The following is a 25,446-nucleotide window of genomic DNA, read 5'->3' on the forward strand; positions in this document are numbered from 1 at the left end:
GGGATCCCGGCGTAGCGGAGTGGCACCAACCACTCTGGCGTCGGGCCTCCCCAAAGGTGTGGAATTCTCTGCACCTTTAAGGGCTAGGGCCGCGCTGGAGTGGCTCCCGCTCCGCCGATGATGCCAACGGCCTTTGCCGCCACGTCGATTGGCGTCGGGGCTGGCTGAAAGGCCTTCGCTGGTCGGCTTGAGTCTGCGCATGCGCCGGAGCGTCAGCGGCCGCTGACGTCACCACCGGCGCATGCATGGTGGAGGGGGTCTTTTCCGCCTCCGCCATGGTGGAGGCCGTGGCGGCGGCAGAAGAAAAAGAGTGCCCCCACGGCACTGGCCCACCCGCCGATCAGTGGGCCCCGATCGCAGGCCAGGCCCCCTGTGGGGGAACCCCCTGGGGTCCGATCGCCCCGCCCCCACCCCCCCCCCCCCCCCAGTACCCCGGGGGCCCGCTCGCGCCACCAATCCCGCCGGCACAGAGGTGGTTTGAACCATGTCGGCGGGAGAGGCCTGACAGCAGTGGGACTTTGGCCCATCGCGGGCCGGAGAATCGCCGCGGGGGGGCACGCCGATTGGCGGGGCGCGATTCCCGCTCCCGCCGATTCCCGGATGGCGGAGAATTCAGGCCACGACGGGGGCGGGATTTATGCTGGCCCCGGGCGATTCCCCGACCCTGCGGGGGGTCGGAGAATTCCGCCCATGGAGTCAATATGACAACAATCTCTCCCTCAATGCCAGCAAAACTAAAGAGCTGGTCATCGACTTCAGGAAGCAAAGTACTGTACACACCCCTGTCAGTATCAATGGGGCCGAGGTGGAGATGGTTAGCAGTTTCAAATTCCTAGGGGTGCACATCACCAAAAATCTGTCCTAGTCCACTCACGTCGACGCTATCACCAAGAAAGCACAACAGCGCCTATACTTCCTCAGGAAACTAAGGAAATTCGGCATGTCCACATTAACCCTTACCAACTTTTACAGATGCACTATAGAAAGCATCCTATCGGCTGCATCACAGCCTGGTATGGCAACTGCTCGACCCAGGACTGCAAGGAAGTTCAGAGAGTCGTGAATACCGCCCAGTCCATCACACAAACCTGCCTCCCATCCATGGACTCCATCTACACCTCCCGCTGCCGGGGGAAAGCGGGCAGCATAATCAAAGATTCCTCCCACCCGGCTTACTCACTTTTCCAACTTCTTCCATCGGGCAGGAGATACAGAAGTCTGAGAACACGCACGAACAGACTCAAAAACAGCTTCTTCCCCACTGTCACCAGACTCCTAAATGACCCTCTTATTGACTGACCTCATTAACACTACACCCTGTATGCTTCAACCGATGCCAATGCTTATGTAGTTACATTGTATATCTTGTGTTGCCTTATTATGTATTCTCATGTATTTTCTTGAATTTTGTTTAATTCCCTTTTCTTCCATGTACTGAATGATCTGTTGAGCTACTTGCAGAAAAATACTTTTCACTGTGCCTCGGTACACGTGACAATAAATAAATCCAATCCAATCCAATCCAATCTGCCAGTGAGGAAACTATTCATACCATCACCTCTCTCCCGCTCAACCGCATGCTGTCACCCCAAAGTCCTGCAAGTTTATTTCCCTCAAGCACCCATCCAATAGCCTTTTTAAATCATTGTCCATCTCCGCTTCTATCACCCTCATTTGCACAAAGTTCCAGTCCATTAACTTTGTGGAGAATGTTCTTCCTTACGTTCTTCCTGCATTTCTTGCTCAAAATCTTAAACCTGTGTCCTTGTACCATCAACTAATGAGAACAGCTTTGCTGTGTCCACCTTTTCTAAACTTGTATTAATCCTGTCACCTCTATCAAATCTCCCCTCAATTTTCTTTTCTCCAAGGAGAATAATCCCATCTTCGCCAAACTAACCTTGTAGCTAAATTCCCTCATCCTTGAAAGCATTCTGGTGAACCTTCTCTGCACTTTCTCAAGGGCCCCTCCCATGCTTCCTAAAGTGTGGTGCCCAGAGCTGAACCTAACGTTGTGATTAAACAGAACTTCAAAAAGGTTCAGTGTAACTTACCTGATTTTGTACACAATACATTTATGAAGTCCAATTTTCCATATACTTTGCCGACAAACCTCTTAGTATGACCGGCCGATTTCAATGATCCACGCACATGAGCTTTCTGGAGTCCCTGCAGAGTCTTTAAATATAGCCATTAAGTCTATATTTCCTCTCCCTATCCCAGCTGCCATGATGCTTCACCTCATATTTCTCTGTATTAAATTTCATCTGCCACTAGTCTTTTCATTCTACTAGTCTGTCTGATCATTGGTATCTGATGGATCTCTGTGTCTATTCGGAACCCTGGAAATCCGTTATCCCTTCTTAGTTCCCAAATAACAGAGGTCAAGTCTCTGCTTTTGGGCAAAGTTCACTTGAACTTTGTCACTGGTCAACTTTATTTGTCAATACAAAATTAGGTCAGATTGATCGTCTTTAACGAATACAGTAGTTGAGTTTTCATTCAATTACAAATCAAGGTTTTTCTTCAAATCATAATACACAGTATAAAATGATTGAGTGATTTAAACAAAAGAAAGATGGCGATTTAGCAAAAGCAGCAAGGAAATAGGTTTCAGAAATAAAGATAGAGTGATTCCGGAATGGATTTTTCCATCCCAGCAAGTGATTCATAAGGAGATTATTATCTGAAGGTCTCCCTTCAGATAATATGTAAACACTTCTGATCGGCTTTAACTAATTTATAATTCACTCAATTCGGCCACAGTGTCTATCCATCAATTTAAGAGATACCGTATATACTCGCGTAACATGCGACTTTTGAGCACCTAATTTGAAGCCTAAATTTCGGGGGTCGCATGATACGCGAGGTACAAAAATCGCGGGTGTGAAATGCTGGCCAAGATAAGTCACATAGCATCCAGTAGTTAATGAAACTGTTATACAGGTATTTATTTTTGAACCTAATGATATATGAAACAGGTAAACATAGGTTATTTAACATTTATTAAAATGTAAAAACATCATTAAAACAAACTAATTCAGGTGAACTAAAATCCTTCGAATTCGCTTTCATTGTCATCGTCATCGTCAAATAAAGCTTGGAATTCTTCTTCATCAAGGCAGTCGTCATACTGATCATCTTCCAGGTCTTCAATATTTTCATCCTCTTCTCCTACATCTTCGAATAAAGCATCATCTTCACTTCCATCCAAAGCATTTGCTATTCCACATTTTTAAAATGCTTTAACGATCAAATCGCCATCTATCCCAGCCCATGCCTCTTTTACCCACAAACACAATAGAGCCAAATCCGGAGCCTTCACATTCCCTCCCTTCGTAAATTATTTCTCTCCTTCCATCATCCAGTCATTCCATTTCTTCCTTAGATTGTCTTTAAATGGCTTATTGATGGATACGTCAAGTGGCTGAATGACGCTAGTCAAGCCAGCTGGAACGATCGCTATATCGGTGTTCGCTTCGCGAACAGCTTTCACAACGGCATCCACTCGATGTGACCTAAACATATCCCAAACAAGTAAGATGACCATGATGTTTGAAGATGACCATTGGAGGAAGTTTCGTCCCATCTGCCATACACGTTAGTACAACCGTAAAATGTGTCTTTTCATGCCCTGTAGTTTTGATAAAGATACTTTTTTCGCCGACTTTATTAACGGTTGAGTTTGATGGCATATCAAAATTCACGGGTGTCTCATCCATGTTTCCAATGCACGATAAATTATAGCTGTTAGCTTTGCGATGTTTGATAACAAATCTATGAAAACTTAACACTTTTTCTTCTAATTCTTTTGGGAGTCTCTGTGCAATTTTTGTTTTTCTTCTTAACACAAAGTCATGTCTTTTCATGAATCGCGTACACCATCCGGGACTTGCAGTAAACTCACAAATGCCCATGTTTCTAGCTTCTCGTAAAGCATAAAGTCTTATTTTAGATCGTGTTATTATGTAACCATTTGCCCGATTTTCGGACACCCATTTTGAGACTTCAGCTTCTAACTGCGGCCAATGACATTTCGACCCGCATTTGCGCATTTATAGGAAGGACTTGCCATCAATTGTTCTTTTTGCTTTCTCCAGTTTCGGACACAGCTTTCTCCGACACCAAACAGGTTTCCAGCTTTAACATTGTTGCTTTGTTCCGCTTCGGCAACAACTTGCAGTTTCAATTTGGCTGTATATTTCTTCGCTGATCTTTTCTCCATTTTTGCTAAGGGTCGATTGTGTCACCTGTTAGGTACCGTGACTATTTATTATCGGGTTTAGTTCCGTGATTAGAAACAGCAAAACAGCCGTTTCTCATTCGGCAGTTTTAGGCGGAAAGCTTACCTGAGTGTCAGCTGTCATGTCAAAAAAGTGACTCGCATGATACATGAGGTATACTATAAAAGCATGTTTTTGGGCCGAAAATTTAGGGGTCGCATGATACGCGAGATCGAAGGATACGCGAGTATATACGGTATATGTATTTAAATATATTGGTGCCAATTTCTCATTCCATCGTCTGCCAATTTTCCAACTTATCCACACCTGCATCTAGACATTATTGAAGAAACACAGTTTTCGCGAAGAAATCATCAGCCCTAGACTGGCTGTTACTATAGACATGGAACTATTTGAACTTGACCGCTGGCCAGTTTTTAAACATACAATGGGGCCTTTTAGCTAGTTGACATCAATGGTCTCGCAGTTTCAAGCTGCTTACAAAATGTGAGAAATTGAGAGTAACTTGTAACTAGAACCTCAAGCAACTTGTAAAATGTGAGAAATTGAGAGTATTATCTGGATTAACCCTTAGTGGATTCCCAGCTATAGTTGTACTGAAATAATGCCTAATATGATTACAGTTACTTTATTCTTAATGAATTCTCAACTAAACCTCATATCGGACTAGAAAAGTTAATTTCTAACAGTATCATTTCTGTTGTCTGCAACACCGACAATCATCATATTGAATGGTGGAGCAGGCTTGACAGTCTGTATGTTCTTTTCCTGTTCCAATTTCTTCTACTCCCATGTACAAGCTTGATGTCATTGACAAATTTTGAAATTTTACTCTCTGGGTGGAATCTTATGTCCTCGTCCAATGAGTTTGCAGTGGTGGGGTCATGTAATCAAGCAGGAGATTGGTGGCTGGACAACATTCTGCATTTATGTCCCCTCCTTGATCACGCCCAGGCGGGATGGCCCTTGCACCCCGCTGCTAAATCAGAATCACAGAATAATAATAGTGCAGAAGAGGCCATACGGCCCATCGAGTCTGCATCAACACATGAAAAACACCTGACCTGCCTACCTAATCCCATTTGCCAGAACTTGGCCCATAGCCTTGAAGTTTATAGGATTTAGGAACAGAAGGCGGCAATTCAGCCCTTCAAGCTTGCTCCTCCATTCAATCAGATCATGGGCGATCACTTCCTGGTCTCAAGTCCGGCTCTCAATCCGATGCCTATATCCCTTTTTAACCTGTTTTAAAATCAGAAATATATCTATGTCCTTCTTGAAACAATTTAATGACTCAGATTTCACCGTACTAAGGGACAGCGAGCTCCACAAATTCACCACCCTCTGCAAGAAGTAGTTTCTCCTCATTTGGGGGCAGCACGGTAGCGCAAGTGGCTAGCACTGTGGCTTCACAGCGCCAGGGTCCCAGGTTCGATTCCCTGCTGGGTCACTGTCTGTGTGGAGTCTGCACGTTCTCTCCGTGTCTGCGTGGGTTTCCTCCGGGTGCTCCGGTTTCCTCCCACAGTCCGAAGACGTGCAGGTTAGGTGGATTGGCCACGATAAATTGCCCTTAGTGACCAGAAATTTTAGCAGAGATTATTGGGTTACGGGGCTAGGGTGGCAGTGAGGGCTTAAGGTGGTCGGTGCAGACTCGATGGGCCGAATGGCTTCCTTCTGCACTGTGTTCTCTATGTACCTATCTCAGTTCTAAATCTACCGCCTCTCAATCTATATCAGTGACCTTTCCTTCCAGATTGCCCAAAAAGGGGGAACATTTGGTCTACATTTATTTTTTCAATCCCATTTAGTACACCGAATGGGATTTTATACACCTCGATCAGATCACCTCTCATCCTTCTAAACTCCGGTGAGTACAAGCCCAAACTGTTTACTTACTCCTCATACATCATCCCTTATGATGTGCCAAGTGCACAGCCAGGTACTTTTTAAAGGGTGTGAGGTAGCCTGCCTCCACTACCCCCCAGGCAGTGCATTGCAGATCGTCACCATCCTGTGGATAAAATATTTTTTTCTCAAATCTCCCCAAGCCTTCTACTCCTCACCTTGAACCTGTGTCCACTCGTGACTGACACTTCAAATAAAGGAAACAGCTGCTCCCTATCCACCCTATCCATGCCCCTCAGAATTTTATACAGCTCGATCAGGTAGCCCCTCAGTCTTCTCTGCTCCAGCAAAAAAAAAAACAAATGCGAGGTGATGCATTTTGGAAGATCAAATTCAAGAGCGGACTACAAGGTCAATGGAAGGGTCCTGGAGAAAATTGATGTACAGAGAGATCTGGGAGTTCAGGTCCATTGTACCCTGAAGGTGGCAACGCAGGTTGATAGAGTGGTCAAGAAGGCATACAGCATGCTTGCCTTCATCGGATGGGGTATTGAGTACAAGAGTCGGCAGGTCATGTTACAGTTGTATAGGACTTTGGTTAGGCCACTGCGTGCAGTTCTGGTCGCCACATCACCAGAAGGATGTGGATGCTTTGGAGAGGGTGCAGAGGAGGTTCACCAGGTTGTATGAAGAAAGGTTGAGTAGATTAGGCTTGTTTTCATTGGAAAGGCGGAGGTTGAGGGGGACCTGATTGAAGTCTACAAAATTATGAGAGGTATGGACAGGGTGGATAGCAACACGCTTTTTCCAAGAGTGGGGGTGTCAGTTAAAAGGGGTCACGATTTCAAAGTGAGAGGGGGAAAGTTTAAGGGAGATGTGCGTGGAAAGTTTTTTACGCAGAGGGTGGTGGGTGCCTGGAACGCTTTACCAGCGGAGGTGGTAGAGGCGGGCACGATAGCATCATTTAAGAAGCATCTAGACGGGTATATGAACGGGCGGGAACAGAGGGAAGTAGACCTTGGAAAATAGGAGACAGGTTTAGATAAAGGATCTGGATCGGCGCAGGCTGGGAGGGCCGAAGGGCCTGTTCCTGTGCTGTGGTTTTCTTTGTTCTTTTTTCTATCTAACCTCTTTTCATAACTTAAATGTTCCATCCCAGGCAACATTCTGGTGAATCTTCTCTGCAGCCCCTCCAGTGCAATCACATCCTTCCTATAATGTAGCAACCAGAATTGCACACAGTTCTCCAGCTGTGGCCTCATCAAAGTTCTATACAACTCCAACATGAACTCATGCTTTTATAATCTATGCCTCGATTGATTGCAATGACGGCCTCGTCCTGCCGCCACTGGTACTAACCCATTGGTGGGTGAGGGCTTGCCATGCAAGGAACATGACAAGACAACCCTGATAAGATTGTTTGTGGACTCCCAAGGATAGGAAGGAGAGTGTGTTGGCGAGGTGAAGGATGAGGGTGCTGCGACATGCAAACCGAGGTGGGCTTTCCCTAAAATAGGCAATGCTGAGACCCCTGTTGCCTCCACAATATTCCTCCCTGTATTCCAATATCCTCGACACAAAAAACTTTTGAGGTCCTTGCACTGACTTGGGGAACTCTACTGCCTACCATCCTCCAGTCTGAAAACAATCATTTCCCACAACTTGCTCACCAACTTGCTGCCCGATTCCATCGCAAACACATTACGCATTTATTTTTTAAACCAAACTGGCACTGACCCTCCTATTCAATGAGCCTCCATTTTGGTATATCAGCCTTTTAAGTGATATTTGGCCAATGGTTTCTTAAATTGCATATAGGCAGAATTCACTACATTTCCTTCACTGATCTGCATTATACTGTTAAGCACCACAAACTTTAGTTCAAGTCTCAAATCTCAGGCTCACAAATGAAGAATTTACGTTAAGGTAGCAGAGGCTGTAGCCCTTCATGGAACTATGTGCCAATTCCTTCAGAAAAGCTAAAAAGTCATAAAATGGACAGAAAAATTTGAGGAGAAAAAATAATTGATACACCACAATTGGCACACAATTTTCAAAGCGGCATTGGCACTGAGGCAATGTAAATCTTTTTTAAAAATAAATTTAGAGTACCCAATTAATGTTTTCCAATTATGGGGAAATTTAGTGTGGCCAATCCACCGAGCCTGCACATCTTTGGGTTGTGGAGGCGAAACCCACGCAAACACAGGGAGAATGTACAAACTCCACACGGCCAGGATCGAACCTGGGACCTCGGCGCCATGAGGCAGCAATGCTAACCACTGCGCCACCATGCTGCCCTTCGGCAATGCAAATATAACCTCTACAATTTTAATGATAATTTGGCTGATACTTTCCAACATGTTTTAACTCCTTCATAGCAGGCCAATGAGATCTTGAGAACGCTCTAACGATATTTAGCAATTATGCAGCAATAAAATTTAGCAATTATGCAGCAATAAAATGTAACCCTTGTAATTTAATTCATGATGTTCATAGATCAGGCATTTTACCACCCCGACCTCACAGAATCATAAAATTTATAGTGCAGAAGGAGGCCATTCAGCCCATTTGAGTCTGCACCGGCCCTTTGAAAGAGCACCCCATTTAAGCCCATACTTCCAACCTATCCCCATAACCCAGTAACCCCACACAACCAACCTTTTTATTTTTTGGACACTTCAGGGCAATTTAGCATGGCCAATCCACCTAACCTTCACATCTTTAGACTGTGGGAGGAAACCGGAGCCCCTGGAGGAAACCCATGCAGACACGGGGAGAACGTGCAGACTCCACACAGAGAGTGACCCAAGCCGGGAATCAAACCTGCAACCCTGGAGCTCTGAAGCACTATGCTAACCACTGTGCTACCGTTCTGCCCCTGCTAAGACAAAGCAACATACTTGCTTGGCACCCATTCACCACCTTAAACGTGCACTCACTCCAACACAAGCTCACAATGTCAGCAGTGTGCACTGCCACGCTTTAGAAAGGATATCAATACAGTAGAGAAGGTGTAGAAAATATTCATGAAAATTCTTACAAGGGTGAGTAACTTAATTTAGATCAGGGGTGGGCAAACTTTTCCGTGCAAGGGCCACATTCAGAAATTCACAATTTTAAAGGACCGCATAGTATATTAAGTAAAATAATTAATATTTTAAATAGCCAAAATAAAAGGTTTTTAAAGAAAAAAAGCACATTTATTTGAAAAACAAAGTAACTCAGTAAGTAACAGAACAATGTCAATGAGAATGATGCATCTGACTGCAGTCATTTACCAGTTTGTTGAAATCAGGTGTCAAGTTGCTTGTGCTGATCCTTAACACTGACAGAAGCACAGCCTAGCCGAGTCAACGATAAAAACGCGCGTAGTGGGGTGGATGAGTGGGGCTGCCTTATTGGTCGGTTTAGTTGGGTGTGCGACCAATAGGAGTCCAGGTTACAAACAATAATAAGGCTTATTGTTTGTAACCTGGACTCCTATTGGTCGCACACCCAACTAAACCGACCAATGAGACAGCCCCACTCATCCACCCCACTACGCGCGTTTTTATGCGGCCCGCCAATGAGGTGCCCTGAATCATAACCGGCATTTTTGAAAAGCCGCCGGGGAAAAGCCGCTGAAGTAAATGGCGCTTATTGAATAAGCGCATTTACTTCAGCGGCTTTTCCCCAGCGGCTTTTCAAAAATGCCGGTTATGATTCCGGGCACCTCATTGGCGGGCCGCATAAAAACCTTTGTCGGGCCGCATGCGGCCCGCGGGCCGTAGTTTTCCCACCCCTGATTTAGATGGATAGACTGGGGAAGTAAATGCGCTTATTGAATAAGCGCATTTACTTCAGCGGCTTTTCCCCAGCGGCTTTTCAAAAATGCCGGTTATGATTCCGGGCACCTCATTGGCGGGCCGCATAAAAAGCCGTAGTTTGCCCACCCCTGATTTAGATGGATAGACTGGGGAAGCTTCCCCTCATAGAACATAAAGTGCAGAAGGAGGCAATTCGGCCCATCAAAGTCTGCACTGATCCACATTAAGCCCTCACTTCCACCCTATCCCCGTAACCCAATAACTCCTCCTAACCTTTTTGGACACTAAGGGCAATTTAGCCTGGCTAATCCACCTAACCTGCACGTCTTTGGACTGTGGGAGGAAACCGGAACACCCCGGAGGAAACCCATGCAGACACGAGGAGAACGTGCAGACTCCGCACAGACAGTGATCCAGCGGGGAATCGAACCTGGGACCCTGACGCTGTGAAGCCACAGTGCTATCCATTTGTGCTATCGTGCTGCCTGGTGAAAAGAGAGTGCTGAGAGGGGATTTGAAAAGAGTCATCTAAAATCATGAGAGGTCAGGGCAGAGCAGATCGGGAGAAATTGTTCCCAAGAACAATTAAGGACATTAATTTACTGTGATTGGCAAAAGAAACAACAGTGAAAAGCGTTATTGCACATTGAGTGGTTAGGGTCTGGAAGTGTGGTGGAGGCAGATTTGATCATAGCTTTGAAAATAGAATTAGATCATGAAGAGGAAGAATTTGCAGCGGAGTAACACTAGGTGAATTACTGTAGCAAAAAGTGTTACAAGTTGGCCTTTTACTGTTCTGTAACCATTCTATGATTCGATCTGTAAGATTCACTGCAATGACTCGCCAAGCCTTCTTCAACAGCACCTTCCAAACCCACAATCACTACCACGTAGAAGGACAAGGGCATTAGATGCATGGGAATAGCACAATCTGCAAGTTCCAATCCAGGCCACACACCATCCCAATCTAAAACCAAATCACTTCACTACTACAGGGTCAAAAGCCTGGAACCCCCTTCCCAACAGCTCTGTGGGTTCAACATTTTGTTCAACAACACAATAGCTGCAGCATTTTAATAACCAGCTACTTTACGGGTGTTAATTGTTCAGTCATTTCGTTGGGTTTAACAATGGACTGCAGCTGTCCAAGAAGATGATGCACCACCACCATTTTAAGAGCAATGAGGGATGGATAAAAAATGATGGCCTAGTCATCAATGCGCCCATTCCGTGAACGAGTAAGAAGAAAGGAATATTGTCTAACCTTGGGACAAAGTGCTGACGTGTCCGCTTCACTCTCATCTTCTGACCTCCTTTCAGCCAATTCTTTTTGCTTCACTACAACATAAGACATGCAACAGATTAAATAGAGTTACAGATGCACTGTTTGACCAATGAGTACAACATGCGGAAAAAGGAAACATAGAAAACTACGAAAGGAAAAATGAATCACTTTCCAAGAACACATCAAGGATCAACAGTTGAACAAAACAGTAGCTGCAATATTTTAGCAATCAGTCACTTTACGAATGTTGATCGGTTCATTAATTGTGCTGGGGTTAACAACTTAGCCAAACAAAGCCAATGCTTAAAACAAATTCACACTTGGTAAAAATATTTGTGAAGGAGTTGAGATTAATGGATATATTTTCATTTTTGCTACTATCACTGTTAAAATTTGAAGGGTGCGATTTACCAGCCTTGTCCTGTTGGAATCGAGACAAGATAAGGCCGGTAGATCCCATGAGACCCTTCTACAGTGGACATGAGTCCCTTGCTGACCTCTTCCGAGATTCCTGACGGTCATTACGCCTCGTGAGATCCAACAAGATCTCATGACACATTGCGATCTGTATCCTGCCCACAATAGGTGGGACCCAGACTGGAGGTGTTAACCTGACGCCAGATCTAACTGATCCCAGGATCTATCAGCATTACCGAGGAGACTCCAGCCAGGCGCCGTTTGGCACTGGCCCCCACAAACGGGCGATCAGAGGCTTCTCGATGGTTTGTATCTGGGCAGGGTGGCACCCTGGCATTACTGATGTCATCTGGGTGCATTGGCACTACCAATGGGTACCCCTTCCAGTGCCACCTGGGCACCCTAGCAGTGCCACCAAGGTGTCAGCCAACTGCCAGTGTGCCCAGCTGGCATATTGCTCACTTGAGGGATTGGGCCGGGGGTGCTCTTCGCCTAAGAGGTGCTGTGTGGGTGGGAGTTCAAGGAACCCCCCCAACAGGTGAGTTGGGCCTGAAAAAAAAAGGTTCTATTAGATAGCGGGGTCATTCCAGGCGTGAATGACCCTGCTAATCCCGCCCAGAACAGACTCCTGTTTGTTTTTGGTTACAGTAAGAAGTTTTACAACACCAGGTTAAAGTCCAACATGTTTGTTTCAAACACGAGCTTTCGGAGAACTGCTCCTTCCTTGGGTGAATGAAGAGGTATGTTCCAGAAACATATACATAGGCAAAGTGAAAGATGCAAGACAATGCTTTGAATGTGAGCATTTGCAGGTAATTAAGTCTTTACAGATGCAGAGATAGGGGTAAGGCCAGATTAAAGAGGTGTGAATTGTCTCAAGCCAGGACAGTTGGTAGGATTTTGCAAGCCCAGGTCAGATGGTGGGGGATGAATGTAATGCGACATGAATCCAAGGTCCCGGTTGAGGCCGTACTCATGTGTGCGGACCTTTGCTAGCTGTTTCAGCTCGGCGATTTTGCATTGTCGCGCGTCCTGAAGGCTGCCTTGGAGAACGCTTACCCGGAGATCAGAGGCTGAATGCCCTTGACCGCTGAAGTGTTCCCCGACTGGAAGGGAACATTCTGGCCTGGCAATTGTCGCACAATGTCCGTTCATCCGTTGTCGCAGCGTCTGCATGGTCTAGCCAATGTACCACGCTTCGGGACATCCTTTCCTGCAGCGTATGAGGTAGACAACGTTGGTCGAATCGCACGAGTATGTGCCGCGTACCTGGTGGGTGGTGTTCTCACGTGTAATGGTCAATGATCTGGCATGTCTTGCACACCATGCAAATTTATTCAGCTTCAAATAAATCTCCAAACCAGTTCATCAGCTCAAAGAGACAGATTTCTGTAGAGTCATGGAGACTCTGTGGACTTTTAAAAGTGGCAAATAGAGTTTGGTTCTGGAAATCCTGTCTCCATTTTCATTAAATCCTATCTTTGCCAGCAAGGGAAAGGGGGCAGGTTCTGGCCCTGCTGAGTTCAGACTCCATGTTCACTGTAGAAGGGTCTATCGCACAGTGTGGAATGAGATATAAATGCTCATGTAGGGGAGGTAAGGTATATGGAGCTATATAGATGTCAAAATATTTAAATCTCCAATTAATTCCTTTAAAATTTTCCACCTGTATTCTCAAACATTGTCCGGTGAGCCACTCAGTTCAGTTCTAGGGCAATTAGGGATGGACAATGTCCATCTACCAAGAAAGAATGAAGAATGATTTATCAGATTTTTTAAACATCAGCTTTAAAAATGATTTATCTGATCAATTTTTTAAAAAGTTTTGTAAAATTAATTATGCTACTAAAAATGCAATTTTCCTATGCCTTCTGAATGTATTTTTAGTACAGCAGTGTTTCAGCCTTCTTCCTGAAGGCCAGGGTCATGTCCAGTTCTGTGGTGGACCATTCACCCATGAACCAACGCCTTACTCCTTGGATCACCCTTGACTGTACATTGACCTAACGGCAACACCTCACGAACACTGCAGCCAAGGTCAAAACAAGAGGGAATCTCACAGAGAAACTGGCGGGTACCAACTGTGTGGCACTAGATCTAACAAACTACACACTGCTTTACACGCCCCGGTTTACTGAACAGCAGAGCACTGTTGCTCAACCGAGCTCAGGAATCACTATACAAAGTGGTAGGTACCCACATCTGGAAAAGAATGGTGATTATTTCTGGAACATTGAGACCATCAAAGGTTGAGTGGTTTCATGTAGTAGCACGTAATGAACCTCCTGATGTCTGGAGGGAAAACATGTTCCTCAAAGAACAGCATCAGAGAACAGCTAAGTTCTCGGCTAAGTAGCACGGTAGCACAGTGGTTAACACAGTTGCTTCACAGCTCCAAGGTAAGAAATTCAATTCCTTGCTTGGGTCACTGTCTGTGCGGAGTCTGTATGTTCTCCTCGTATGGTTTCCACCTGGTCCTCCGGTTTCGTCCCACAGTCCAAAGATGTGCGGGTTAGGTGGATTGTCCATGCTAAATTGCCCTTGGTGAGCAAGTCGACTGGGTGGGGTGGGGTTACTGGCTTACCGGGGTAGGGTGTGGGCTTGGGTTCTCTTTACAAGGGTCGGTGCAGACCCGATGGGCCAAATAGCCTACTTCTGCATTGTAAATTCTATAATTCTATGAAATTCAGGGGCGGCATAGTGGCACAGGGGATAGCACTGCTGCCTCACAGTGCCAGGGACCCGGGTTCAATTCCGACTTCGGGTGACTGCCTGTGTAGTTTGCACATTCATCACATGTCTGCGTGGGTTTCCTCCCACAGTCCAAAGATGTGCAGGTCAGATGGATTGTCTATGCTAAATTGCCCTTAATGTCCAACGGTTAGGTGGATTACAGGGACAGGGTGGGGAGTTGGGCCTCGGTGGGACATTCATTCAGAGGGTTGATGCAGACTCGATGGGCCGAATGTCCTCCTTCTGCACTGCAGGGATTCTATAAAATTTCGAAACCCCTAGTGGAATATAGTTACCCTACAGTTGATCGCCCAACATCTCTGGTTGACTGCAAACTCGCATTCTGGTAACTGACCCGAGTGCTGAAGTTTCAGGTTTCACAGAAAATCTGGACAACCCTCAACTGTTTGAGGCCAGGCCAGGGAGGATGTGACGTTGCTCCACAAGTGGAACATGAGCAACAGTTCAATGTGACTATGGCCATCCAAGTCAGGCCATTATCCACATAATGAACTCCTACCCTGAGAGATCCATTGCTAGTAGCATCACAACCATTCACACTGCATCAGTTGAAACCGTTGAATAGATTGTTAACTTTGACATCAAATTATAACTACTTCCCTAGTCATATGAATAACTAATTAGTTACTGTGGCAGCCTTTTTTTCTAGGATTTGCGATGAAACTGCTGCCTGTTTTCTTCCACAGTAGCTGGGCCCTGTTACAACCAGGCCAAGAGGGAACCTCCCTTCAAGGCAATCAAAATTCTCACCACCGGAATTGCGGTACGTTTGTGTAGACTCTGCACTGTAGAGCAGTCATTTTCAAACTTAGGGTCACGACCCATGGGTGGGTTGCAGGTGGGTGTCAGTAGGGTCGTGGGGCCATCAGTTGCGGCGTTCCTGATCGTGGGAAGAACTGCTCAACGGCTGCGAAGGGCTTTTAAAAATGCCGGCTGCAACCGGCTTTCAGAATGCCAACCGTCCCGCGCATGCCTGCCTCCTCAGCAGTGCGCAGGCCCGGAATCCAGCGAGGCAGACCGCCTCTTACTGACCCAGGAGCAGATTCTTTTTTAAAAAAATTGATCGAGTCTTCGCTCCACAAGCGGCGGCAGGGAGGTCACGCGTACACTGATGTCATGTACTCTGGGCACGATAGATTCCTCCATAATGTAGATGCCAGCAGTGCTGGTGTGAGCTCCAGGGCCTCTGGTGAACAGCCCTCAAGAACACGAAATCAGGAACATAGCAGTATAAAGACGTTTTCTTTATGGTATGAGTTTATTAATTGTGCCAATACAAGTCTGGATGCAAAACCAATGTGTGTTATATGCAGAGAAGTACTGGCAAATGAAAGATTAAAACTCTCAAAACGTCAAAGACATTTGAAGACGTGTTGCGCATGGCGAATTCAAGGACAAATCTCTTGATTTTTTCCGATGGATGCAGTGAGAACTTATATCAGCAGCAGAAATGTAACATTGAATGACAAAGCATGCGAGATCGTGAAGACCAAGCAGGCTCAGCTGTCATATTAAAGGCAAGCAAAAATGGTGAGTCGTGAAGTTCGGGCGGCGTGGGTCGCAAAGGTCAGCTGGCTGGTCAAAATAGGTTCCGGGCAAAAAACGTTTGAAAAACACTGCTGTAGAGATTTATTCGCTATCGACAGAATGCATTGTTGCTGTGCTGCTGACTACAAAATCCAAGCCCATGTTTTTATAATCTGTTACATAACAGTATAATGTCTAGAGGGTGGCACAATATTTGTCAGCCATGCATTCACTGAGCAATTTCCGCACCTACACAGTGCTTAAATATAAATTTCCCTCTCAATTCACTTTTGTAAATAACAACCCAAATAAGACTGAATATTTAATGGATATAAAATAATTTAAAGCACATATTTGAATGTTAACAGCATGCTGCACAAGACATGCTAAAAATGTCTTCTTGGCAGCTGACAGTTTTACACAATCAAATATCAAAGCATCTTAACAATGATATTCATTTGACTTGTCATATGAGGAGCGGTTGAGGACTCTAGGTCTGTATTCAATGGAGTTTAGAATGACGAAGGGGGATCTCATTGAAACTTACAGAATACTGAGAGGCCTAGATAGAGTGTTTGTGGAGAGGATGTTTCCACGAGTCGGAGAAACTAGAACCCGGGGGCACAGCCTTAAGACTGAATGGACGATCCTTTAAAACATGAGTAGGAATTTCTTCAGCCAGAGGGTGGTGAATGTGTGGAAATCTTTGCCGCAGCAGGCTGTGGAGGCCAAGTCACTGAGTGTCTTTAAGACAGGGGTAGTTAGGTTCTTGATTAATAAGGGGATCAGGGCTTATGGAGAGAAGGCAGGAGAATGGGGGAGAGAAGGCAGGAGAATGCGAATGAGAAACATATCAGCCATGTTTGAAAAGCGAAACAGACTCGATGGGCCGAATGGCCTAATTTTGTTCCCATCTCTTATGGTCTTATCACAGGGTGAGATTTTAAACTCGAACAAAATTTATTCACTTGCACATCACAAAAAATAGCTGCCCAATCTCTCTTCTCAATCCTGTGCGACTAATAACTGACTAACCCAGGAAAACCTCTCTGGGGTAAGTGGGCTTGGTGTCAGCCCTGGCTCAGTGGTAGCGCTTAGTCCTCGAGTCAGAAGTCCATAGGTTCAAACCCCACTCCTAGAATGACACTTTAGTAATAAAGGAGAACAATAAGGAGGTTTCAACTTTTGGATGAGAAGTTAAATTGAGTTCCCATCTATCTTCACCCAAAGGGTTGTGAATCTATGGAATTCCTGCCCAGTGAAGCAATTGAGGCTCTTTCATTAAATGTTTTTAAGATAAAGATAGATAGTTTTTTTAAGAATAAAGGGATTAAGGGTTATGGTGTTCAGGCCGGAAAGTGGAACCGAGTCCACAAAAGATCAGTCATGATCTCATTGAATGGCGGAGCAGGCTCAAGGGGCCAGATGGCCTAAGATGCTCCTAATTCTTATCTGCTCTGAAGTGACATCTTAAAATCAAGAAAAACCTAATTAAATGCAAATTGTTTATATTATTAGGAAGATTACTAAATTAGAACCTGTATTAGTTAATAAATAATTTGCTTAAAGGTGCTCCATTAAATTATTGGTACACTATTATAAATTTTAGATAATTCCCACCATATATACATTTTCTGATGTAGAGTGAATGCAAAGTTGTCCTTACTTTCCCGTCTTCTTTGCAAACGTTCCACATAGTCCTTCAGACCGAAATTCAATCGCTGCAAAACTGGATCAATCTTGTTGTAAATACTTTGCGCCAAATCACAAGAGGTTACCAAAGGCCACAAGAGGACACACAATACTGGAAACCAACCAAGAAGCAAAAAGGTTACGTGTGGTATCACATTTCACCGTTGTTTAGTGCTCTTAGGAGAAAATGGGCAGATTATTTGAAGTTGATGAGGAAGGGGGAGGGAATACACATAAAACCATTTAACAAAAATATACTTTACCTCAAGTAATATTCTTATTATATTCTAACACAGTGAAACCCATTTATACAGTTACTGTCAATCAATATTAGGTCCGCAGTATAAATTCTAGGTGTTGTAGGATTCTGGGGAACATATTTTGTTGCACTGATTATTCATAATGAAAAACTAGGCATTATCCAGGAATGCTTTCCCCTTACTTTATCAAAAATATGTTAAAATCGGGCACCAGCCTCTACAAATTATGACGCAAGACATACAGTCAACTGACACGTGACAAATTTCTACACAGGATCTGGATTCAAGGTCATGATCAGACAGCTTTAGGGCAGCACGGTGGCTCAGTGAGTTCGCCCTGCTGCCTCACGGTGCTGAGGTCCCAGGTTCGATCCCGGCTCTGGGTCACTGTCCGTGTGGAGTTTGCACATTCTCCCCATGTTTGCGTGGGTTTCGCCCCCACAACCTAAAAATGTGCAAGCTAGGTGGATTTGCTACGCTAAATTGCCCCTTAATTGGAAAAAATGAATTGGGTACTCTAAATTTATTTTTTAAAAAGAATCAGACAGCTTTCAATCTAACTTACACATGGACTAGTAAAAGATAGTATAATTAAGATATATTATATATCTGAGCTGTGTGTACATAATTGCATGTGTCACGCATCGCTATAAACAAGAAAAAAGGACAATACAGCACAGGAACAGACCTTTCGGCCCTCCAAGCCTGCGCCAATCACATGTTCTATCTCGATCAACCACCTGTATCCTTCTATACCCCGCCTGTTCATGTGCCTAACCAGATAAATCTTGAAGGCCACTAACGTATCTGCCTCAACTACCTCACTTGACAGTGCATTCCAGGCCACCACCACCCTCTTGTGTAAAAAAACTTCCCCCTCAGATCTCCACTGAACCTTTTCCTCCTCACCTTGACCTGTGCCCCCTTGTAATTGTCATTTCCACCCTGGGAAAAAGCCTCCAACTGTTCACCCTATCTATACCCCTAATAATTTTATACACTTCTATCAGGTCGCCCCTCAGCCTCTGTCTCTCCAGGGAGAACAATCCCAGTTTATTCAATCTCTCCACATAGCTAATACCCTCCATACCAGGCAACATCGTGGTCATCCTTTTCTGTACTTTCGTAAAAGCCTCCACGTCCTTCTGGTAGTGCGGTGGCCAGAATTGGACACAGTGTTCCAAATGTGGCCTAACCAACGTTCTACATAATTGTAACATAATGTTTGAGCTTTTCTAGTCGATACCCCGTTTTCTGAAGGCAAGCATGCCATATGTTTTCTTGACCACCATTTCCAACTGTGCTGTCACTTTTAAGGATCTGTGGACCTGCACGCTCAGATCTCTCGGCTCCTGATGGTTCTGCCATTTATTTTATAGCTCCCACCTGAATTGGATCTACCAAAACACATCACCACGCATTTGTCCGGGTTAAACTCCATCTGCCATTTCTTTGCCCAATTGTGCAGCCTATCTGTATCCTGTTGTATTCTCCGAAAATCTTCACCACTATCCGCAACTCCTGCAATCTTAGTATCATCTGCAAACTTGCTAATCAACCCCGCTATGTTTTCTTCCAAGTCATTTATATATATTACAGAGAGCAGAGGTCCCAGAATTGATCCCTGCGGAACATCACTAGTTACAGACCTCCATTCCGAAAAACACCCTTCCACTGCTACCCTCGGTCTTCTATGGCCAAGCCAGTTCTGGATCCATCCAGCTAGTTCACCCCTACCCCATGTGATCTAATCTTTTGCATCAGCCTGCCATGAGGGACCTTATCAAAGTCCATGCAGACAACATCCACAGCCCCTCCCTCGTCAAATCATTTTTGTCACTTCCTCAAAAAATTCAATCAACTTCGTGAGACATGACCTCCCTCGTATAAAACCATGCTGTCTGTCGCTAATAAGACCATTCATTTCCAAATGTGCATAGATCCTTCTCTGAGAATCTTTTCCAACAATTTCACTATCACTGAACAGTCACTTCCGGTTGTGACCATGGGGTAAGTGGTCACATACAGGGCTGTTCCTGCTTAAAGTCACAGGAAAGGGCTCTTTTCACACAGATCCGGGTGGAATTTTGATCAAAAGGCGTAGGTGAATTTTAGAGGAGTAGTTTACCCCTGGAATGGTATGTCTTCTGATCGCCAGACCCGGCAGAAAGTAGTGAGAGATTTGACTGGAAAGTTGAAACAGTCTTGTGCTTCACAGACAGTCTCTTCCAGCATGCAGGCGGGGGAGGGGCAAACTGTAAGGCCCCAGATACAAGAATCGATGACTTTTATCAAGGAGGAATTCCATAAGCAGAGGAACGAAATGTGGGAGGATCATGCAAAGGCCATTGCAGAAGCTGTGGTACCCCTGAAGAATACTTTGGAGTGGATCCCTGCGGTCCAGGGATCGCAGATTCGGGAGATCGAAGGAATGATCTTGGACTACAGCGATCATGTGGTGGTTCTGGAGGCGGAGGTGGGGCTCACTCCTAGGTGACCTTTGTAAAACATTGAGGGCAAAGGTTGAGGAGCAGAATACCTCAAGAAGACAGAACCTGCCTGGGCCTGCCTGAAGGAGTGGAAGGTGTGAGTGCCACGAGGTACGTCTCGAAGATGCTGGCAGGGCTGGTGGCAGAAGGGGTGCTGGATAAGGCACCTGAAGTGGACCGAGCGCATAGGTCTCTGAGGAAGAAGCCTAGAGCTGGGAAGCCGCCGCGGGCGGTGATCGTGAGACTCCATAAATTTGTGGAGAAAGAGAAAATTCTACGGTGGGCCAGGGAGAAGCGTACCTACAACTGGGAGGGAAATGACGTCTGGATTTATCAAGGCATCGGAGCCGAGTTGGCAAAACGGCGGGCAGGTTTCAACAAGGCCAAGGCGGTGCTGTACCAGCAGCAGATCAAGTTTGGGGTACTCTACCCGGCGAAATTATGGGTGACGTTTGGAGGCCGGGAGTATTATTTCGACACCCCAGAAGCGGCTGAAGACTTCAGGGCAGCACGGTAGCATAGTGGTTAGCACAATTGCTTCACGGCTCCAGGGTCCCAGGTTCGATTCCCGGCTTGGGTCACTGTCTGTGCGGAGTCTGCACGTTCTCCCCGTGCGCGTGGGTTTCCTCCGGGTGCTCCGGTTTTCCTCCCACAGTCCAAAGATGTTAGGCGAGGTGGATTGGCCATGCTAAATTGCCCTTAGCGTCTAAAATTGCCCTTGGTGTTGGGTGGGGTTACTGGGTTATGGGGATAGGGTGGGAGTGTGGGCCTGGGTAGGGTGCTCTTTCCAACAGCCGGTGCAGACTCGATATGCCGAATGGCCTCCTTCGGCACTGTAAATTCTATGATTAAGGAGCATAAACTGAGGGAGAACTGAGCGGACAATGCTTGGGAACCGGGGTGCTTATACTATGTAATGGTCGGGAGCATGTTTGAAGTGGGAATAGGGATTGGGGGATTTTCACCTTTTTTTGTGTGGGGGGGGGGGGGTGGTTTCTGTTGAGACTGTAAGGAGTTTAGGGGTGAAATGTTTATGTGGGGATAGATGTTTTCATCTCCCCTCCTGTTTTATGGGACTGTGTGTGTTTAACATATGTTTGTTTGCTTTTGGAGAAGGCTACTTGGAGTTCAGCAGAAGTCCTTGTTTGGGTGGGGGAGGGTAAGGCCTGCAGGTGGCCTTCTTCTTGGAGCTGAGGAGTGGAGGGGTGGGGGGTCATTAGGATGTTCCTTTGGGCAGGGGCAGCCGCACTAGCAGGTTATGCTGGTGAACGGAAGTGAGGTGGTGGGGGAGAAGGCCAAGAGGGGCGGCCGGGTGGAGGGAGGAAAGGGGAAGTGGGGTGAAGGGGAAAGGGAAAAACAGGTGGGGGGGGGGGGGAATTTCTACGACGCGTCAGGGAGGTGAGAGATGACATGGTCAAGGGCGAAGAAAGGGGCCATCTGGGATGGGCTAGGTACAGAGTGGAATTAAAGAGGCAGGAGTTACGTGGGGAAGATGACGGACGGTTCGAGGGGATTGGAGGCGCAGGCCTCCGGTAAGGTTGATAACGTGGAACGTCCGGGGACAGAATGGGCCAATTAAAAGGTCGCTGGTGTTCGCGCACCTCAGGAGCTTGAAAGGGGGGGTGGTCTTTTTGCAGGAGACACACCAGGTTAGGTTAAGGAAGAGGTGGGTTGGGCAGGTTTTTCACTCGGGTTTTGATTCGAAATCGAGGGGTGAGGCGATTTTCATGAGCAAAAGATGGGATTCGTGAGTGCGAAGGAGGTGAGGGATCCAGGTGGGAGATATGTGATTGTGAGTGGGGTATTGGAAGGGGTACCGGTAGTGTTGGTAAATGTGTATGCCCCAAATTGGGATGATGTGGGTTTTAGGAGGGGGTTGCTGGCAGCAATCCCGGATTTGGCCATGCACCCAGGAGGAGATTTTAACTGTGTCCTGGAGCCGAGGGTGGATAGATCGAGCCCCAGGTCGATGGGTATGGTGCGAATGGCAAGTGAGTTGAGGGGGGGGGGGGGGGGGGGTGCGGTTTTTGGAGAGGATGGGTATGGTGGATCCATGGCGTTTTCAGAACCCAGGGGGGAGTATTCCTTCTTTTCACACGTCTATAAGGTGTATTCGAGGATTGATTACTTTGTAGTGAGTCGGGAGATTTTGGTTGGGGTGGAGGGGGCAGAGTATGCGGGGATAGTTATCTCGGACCATGCACCCCACTGGCTGGATATTCGGTTCAGTACGGGATAAGAGCAGAGGCCGGGGTGGTGGTCTGACTCGGAGTTGCCGGTGGATGGAAGTTTTTGTGATAAGGTGCGGTTGGCGATTAGGGATTATGTGGAGTTTATCAGAATGGGGAGGTGTCGGCGGGCATTTTTTGGGAAGCACTGAAGGCAGTGGTCTGGGGAGAAATGATCTCATTTACGGTTTGTGCGAATAAGGAAAGGAGGGCGGAACATGACCGTCTAGTGAGCGAGATAGTGGAGGTGGACAGGGAATATTCGAGGGTGCCCACCCTGGAATTGGTGAGGAGGAAAAAGTTGCAGGGGCAATTTGATAGGCTGACAATGGGGAAGGCGGTACGGCAACTGCATAGGGCAAGAGGGGTGCAGTACGAGTATGGGGAGAAGGCGAGCCGCATGCTGGCGCACCAGCTGCGGAGGCAGGCTGCGTCCAGGGAAATATTGAAGATCCGGACTGGGGCTGGAGGTGTGGTGTCAGAGCCAGGGAAGATAAATGAGGCATTTAGAGAGTATTACCAGGGACTTTATGAGGCAGACCCAGGAGGAGAGGAGGGGGACATGGGGCGGTTTCTGGATGAGCTGGAATTTCCCCAGGTGGAGGAAGTAAAGAGGCAGCAATTGGAGGAGCCCCTGCGGCTGAGGGGGGGGGGGGGGGGGGGGGGCTGCAACTTTTTTCTCCTCACCAATTCCAGGGTGGGCACCCTCGACCTTCCCTCCATACCAGGCAACATCCTAGTAAATCTCCTCTGAACCCTTTTCAAAGCTTCCACATCCTTCCTATAATGTGGTGACCAGAACTGCACGCAGTACTCCAGGAGTGGCCGCACCAGAGTTTTGTACAGCTGCAGCATGACCTCGTGGCTCCGAAACTCAATCCCCCTACTGATAAAGGCTAGCACACCATATGCCTTCTTAACAGCCCTATTAACCTGGGTGGCAACTTTCAGATCTCTCTGTTCATCTACACTACCAAGAATCTTGCCATTAGCCCAGTACTCTGCATTCCTGTTACTCCTTCCAAAGTGAACCACCTCACACTTTTTCGCATTAAACTCCATCTGCCTCCTCTCAGCCCAGCTCTGCAGCTTATCTATGTCCCTCTGTAACCTATAACATCCTTCAGCACTATCCACAACTCCACCGACCTTCGTGTCATCTGCAAATTTACTAACCCATCTTTCTACACCCTCTTCCAGGTCATTTATACAAATGACAAAGGGCAGTGGCCCCAAAACAGATCCTTGCGGTACACCACTAGTAACTGAACTCCAGGATGGACATTTGCCATCAACCACCACCCTCTGTCTTCTTTCAGCTAGCCAATTACTGATCCAAACCGCTAAATCACCTTCAATCCCATACTTCTGTATTTTCAGCAATAGCCTACCGTGGGGAACCTTATCAAACGCCTTACTGAAATCCATATACACCACATCAACAGCTTTACCCTGAACCACCTGTTTGGTCACCTTCTCAAAAAACTCAATAAGGTTTGTGAGGCATGACCTACCCTTCACTAAACCGTGTTGAGTATCGCTAATCAACTTGTTCTTTTCAGGATGATTATAAACCCTATCTCTTATAACCTTTTTTTAAATATAGAACAGTACAGCACAGAACAGGCCCTTCGGCCCTCGATGTTGTGCCGAGCAATGATCACCCTACTCAAACCCATGTATCCACCCTATACCCGTAACCCAACAACTCCCCCCCCCCCCCCCTTAACCTTACTATTAGGACACTACGGGCAATTTAGCATGGCCAATCCACCTAACCCGCACATCTTTGGACTGTGGGAGGAAACCGGAGCACCAGGAGGAAACCCACGCACACACGGGGAGGACGTGCAGACTCCACACAGACAGTGACCCAGCCGGGAATCGAACCTGGGACCCTGGACCTGTGAAGCATTTATGCTAACCACCATGCTACCGTGCTGCCCTATTTTAGCCCTTTTCCAACATTTTACCCACAACCGAAGTAAGGCTCACAGGTCTATAATTACCAGGGTTGTCTCTACTCCCCTTCTTGAACAAGGGGACAACATTTGCTATCCTCCAGTCTTCCGGCACTATTCCTGTCGACAAAGACGACATAAAGATCAAGGACAAAGGCTCTGCAATCTCCTCCCTGGCTTCCCAGAGAATTCTAGGATAAATCCCATCTGGCCCAGGGGACTTATCTATTTTTACACTTTCCAAAATTGCTAACACCCCCTCCTTGTGAACCTCAATCCCGTCTAACCTGGTCGACTGTACCTGAGTATTCTCCTCGACAACATTGTCTTTCTCCAGTGTAAACACTGACAAAAAATATCCATTTAACGCTTCCCCTATCTCCTCTGATTCCACACACAACTTTCCACTACTATCCTTGATTGGCTCTAATCTTACTCTTGTCATTCTTTTGTTCCTGATATACCTATAGAAAGCCTTAGGGGTTTCCTTGATCCTATCCGCCAACGACTTTTCGTGTCCTCTCCTCGCTCTTCTTAACTCTCCCTTTAAGGTCCTTCCTGGCTAACTTTTAACTCTCAAGTGCCCTAACTGAGCCTTCATGTCTCATCCTAACATAAGCCTTCTTCATCCTCTTGACAAGTGCTTCAACTTCCTTAGTAAACCACGGTTCCCTTGCTCGACAACTTCCTCCCTGCCTGACAGGTACATATTTATCAAGGACACGCAGTAGCTGTTCCTTGAAAAAGCTCCACATTTCGATTGTACCCATCCCCTGCAGTTTCCTTCCCCATCCTATACATCCTAAATCTTGCCGAATAGCATCATAATTGCCTTTCCCCCAGCTATAATTCTTGCCTTGCGGTATATACCTATCCCTGCCCATCGCTAAAGTAAACATAATTGTGATCACTATCACCAAAGTGCTCACCTACAT

General features: G+C 46.3%; 1 protein-coding gene across 2 annotated transcripts in view; it reads right to left on the reverse strand.

Moving 5' to 3' along the window:
- The window catches only part of retreg1 (reticulophagy regulator 1), a 226,822-nt gene that overhangs the window by 12,158 nt on the left and 189,218 nt on the right, over positions 1–25,446 (reverse strand). For both annotated transcript variants that reach the window (XM_038797135.1, XM_038797134.1), the window contains exons 6-7: positions 17,548–17,685; positions 11,163–11,236 (exon numbers count right to left, since the gene is read on the reverse strand). In XM_038797135.1, the coding sequence (XP_038653063.1) occupies positions 11,163–11,236; positions 17,548–17,685 (212 nt within the window). The remainder of the gene's footprint in view (positions 1–11,162; positions 11,237–17,547; positions 17,686–25,446) is intronic.

Source organism: Scyliorhinus canicula, chromosome 5, assembly GCF_902713615.1.
Source record: "Scyliorhinus canicula chromosome 5, sScyCan1.1, whole genome shotgun sequence".
Lineage (NCBI taxonomy): Eukaryota > Metazoa > Chordata > Chondrichthyes > Carcharhiniformes > Scyliorhinidae > Scyliorhinus > Scyliorhinus canicula.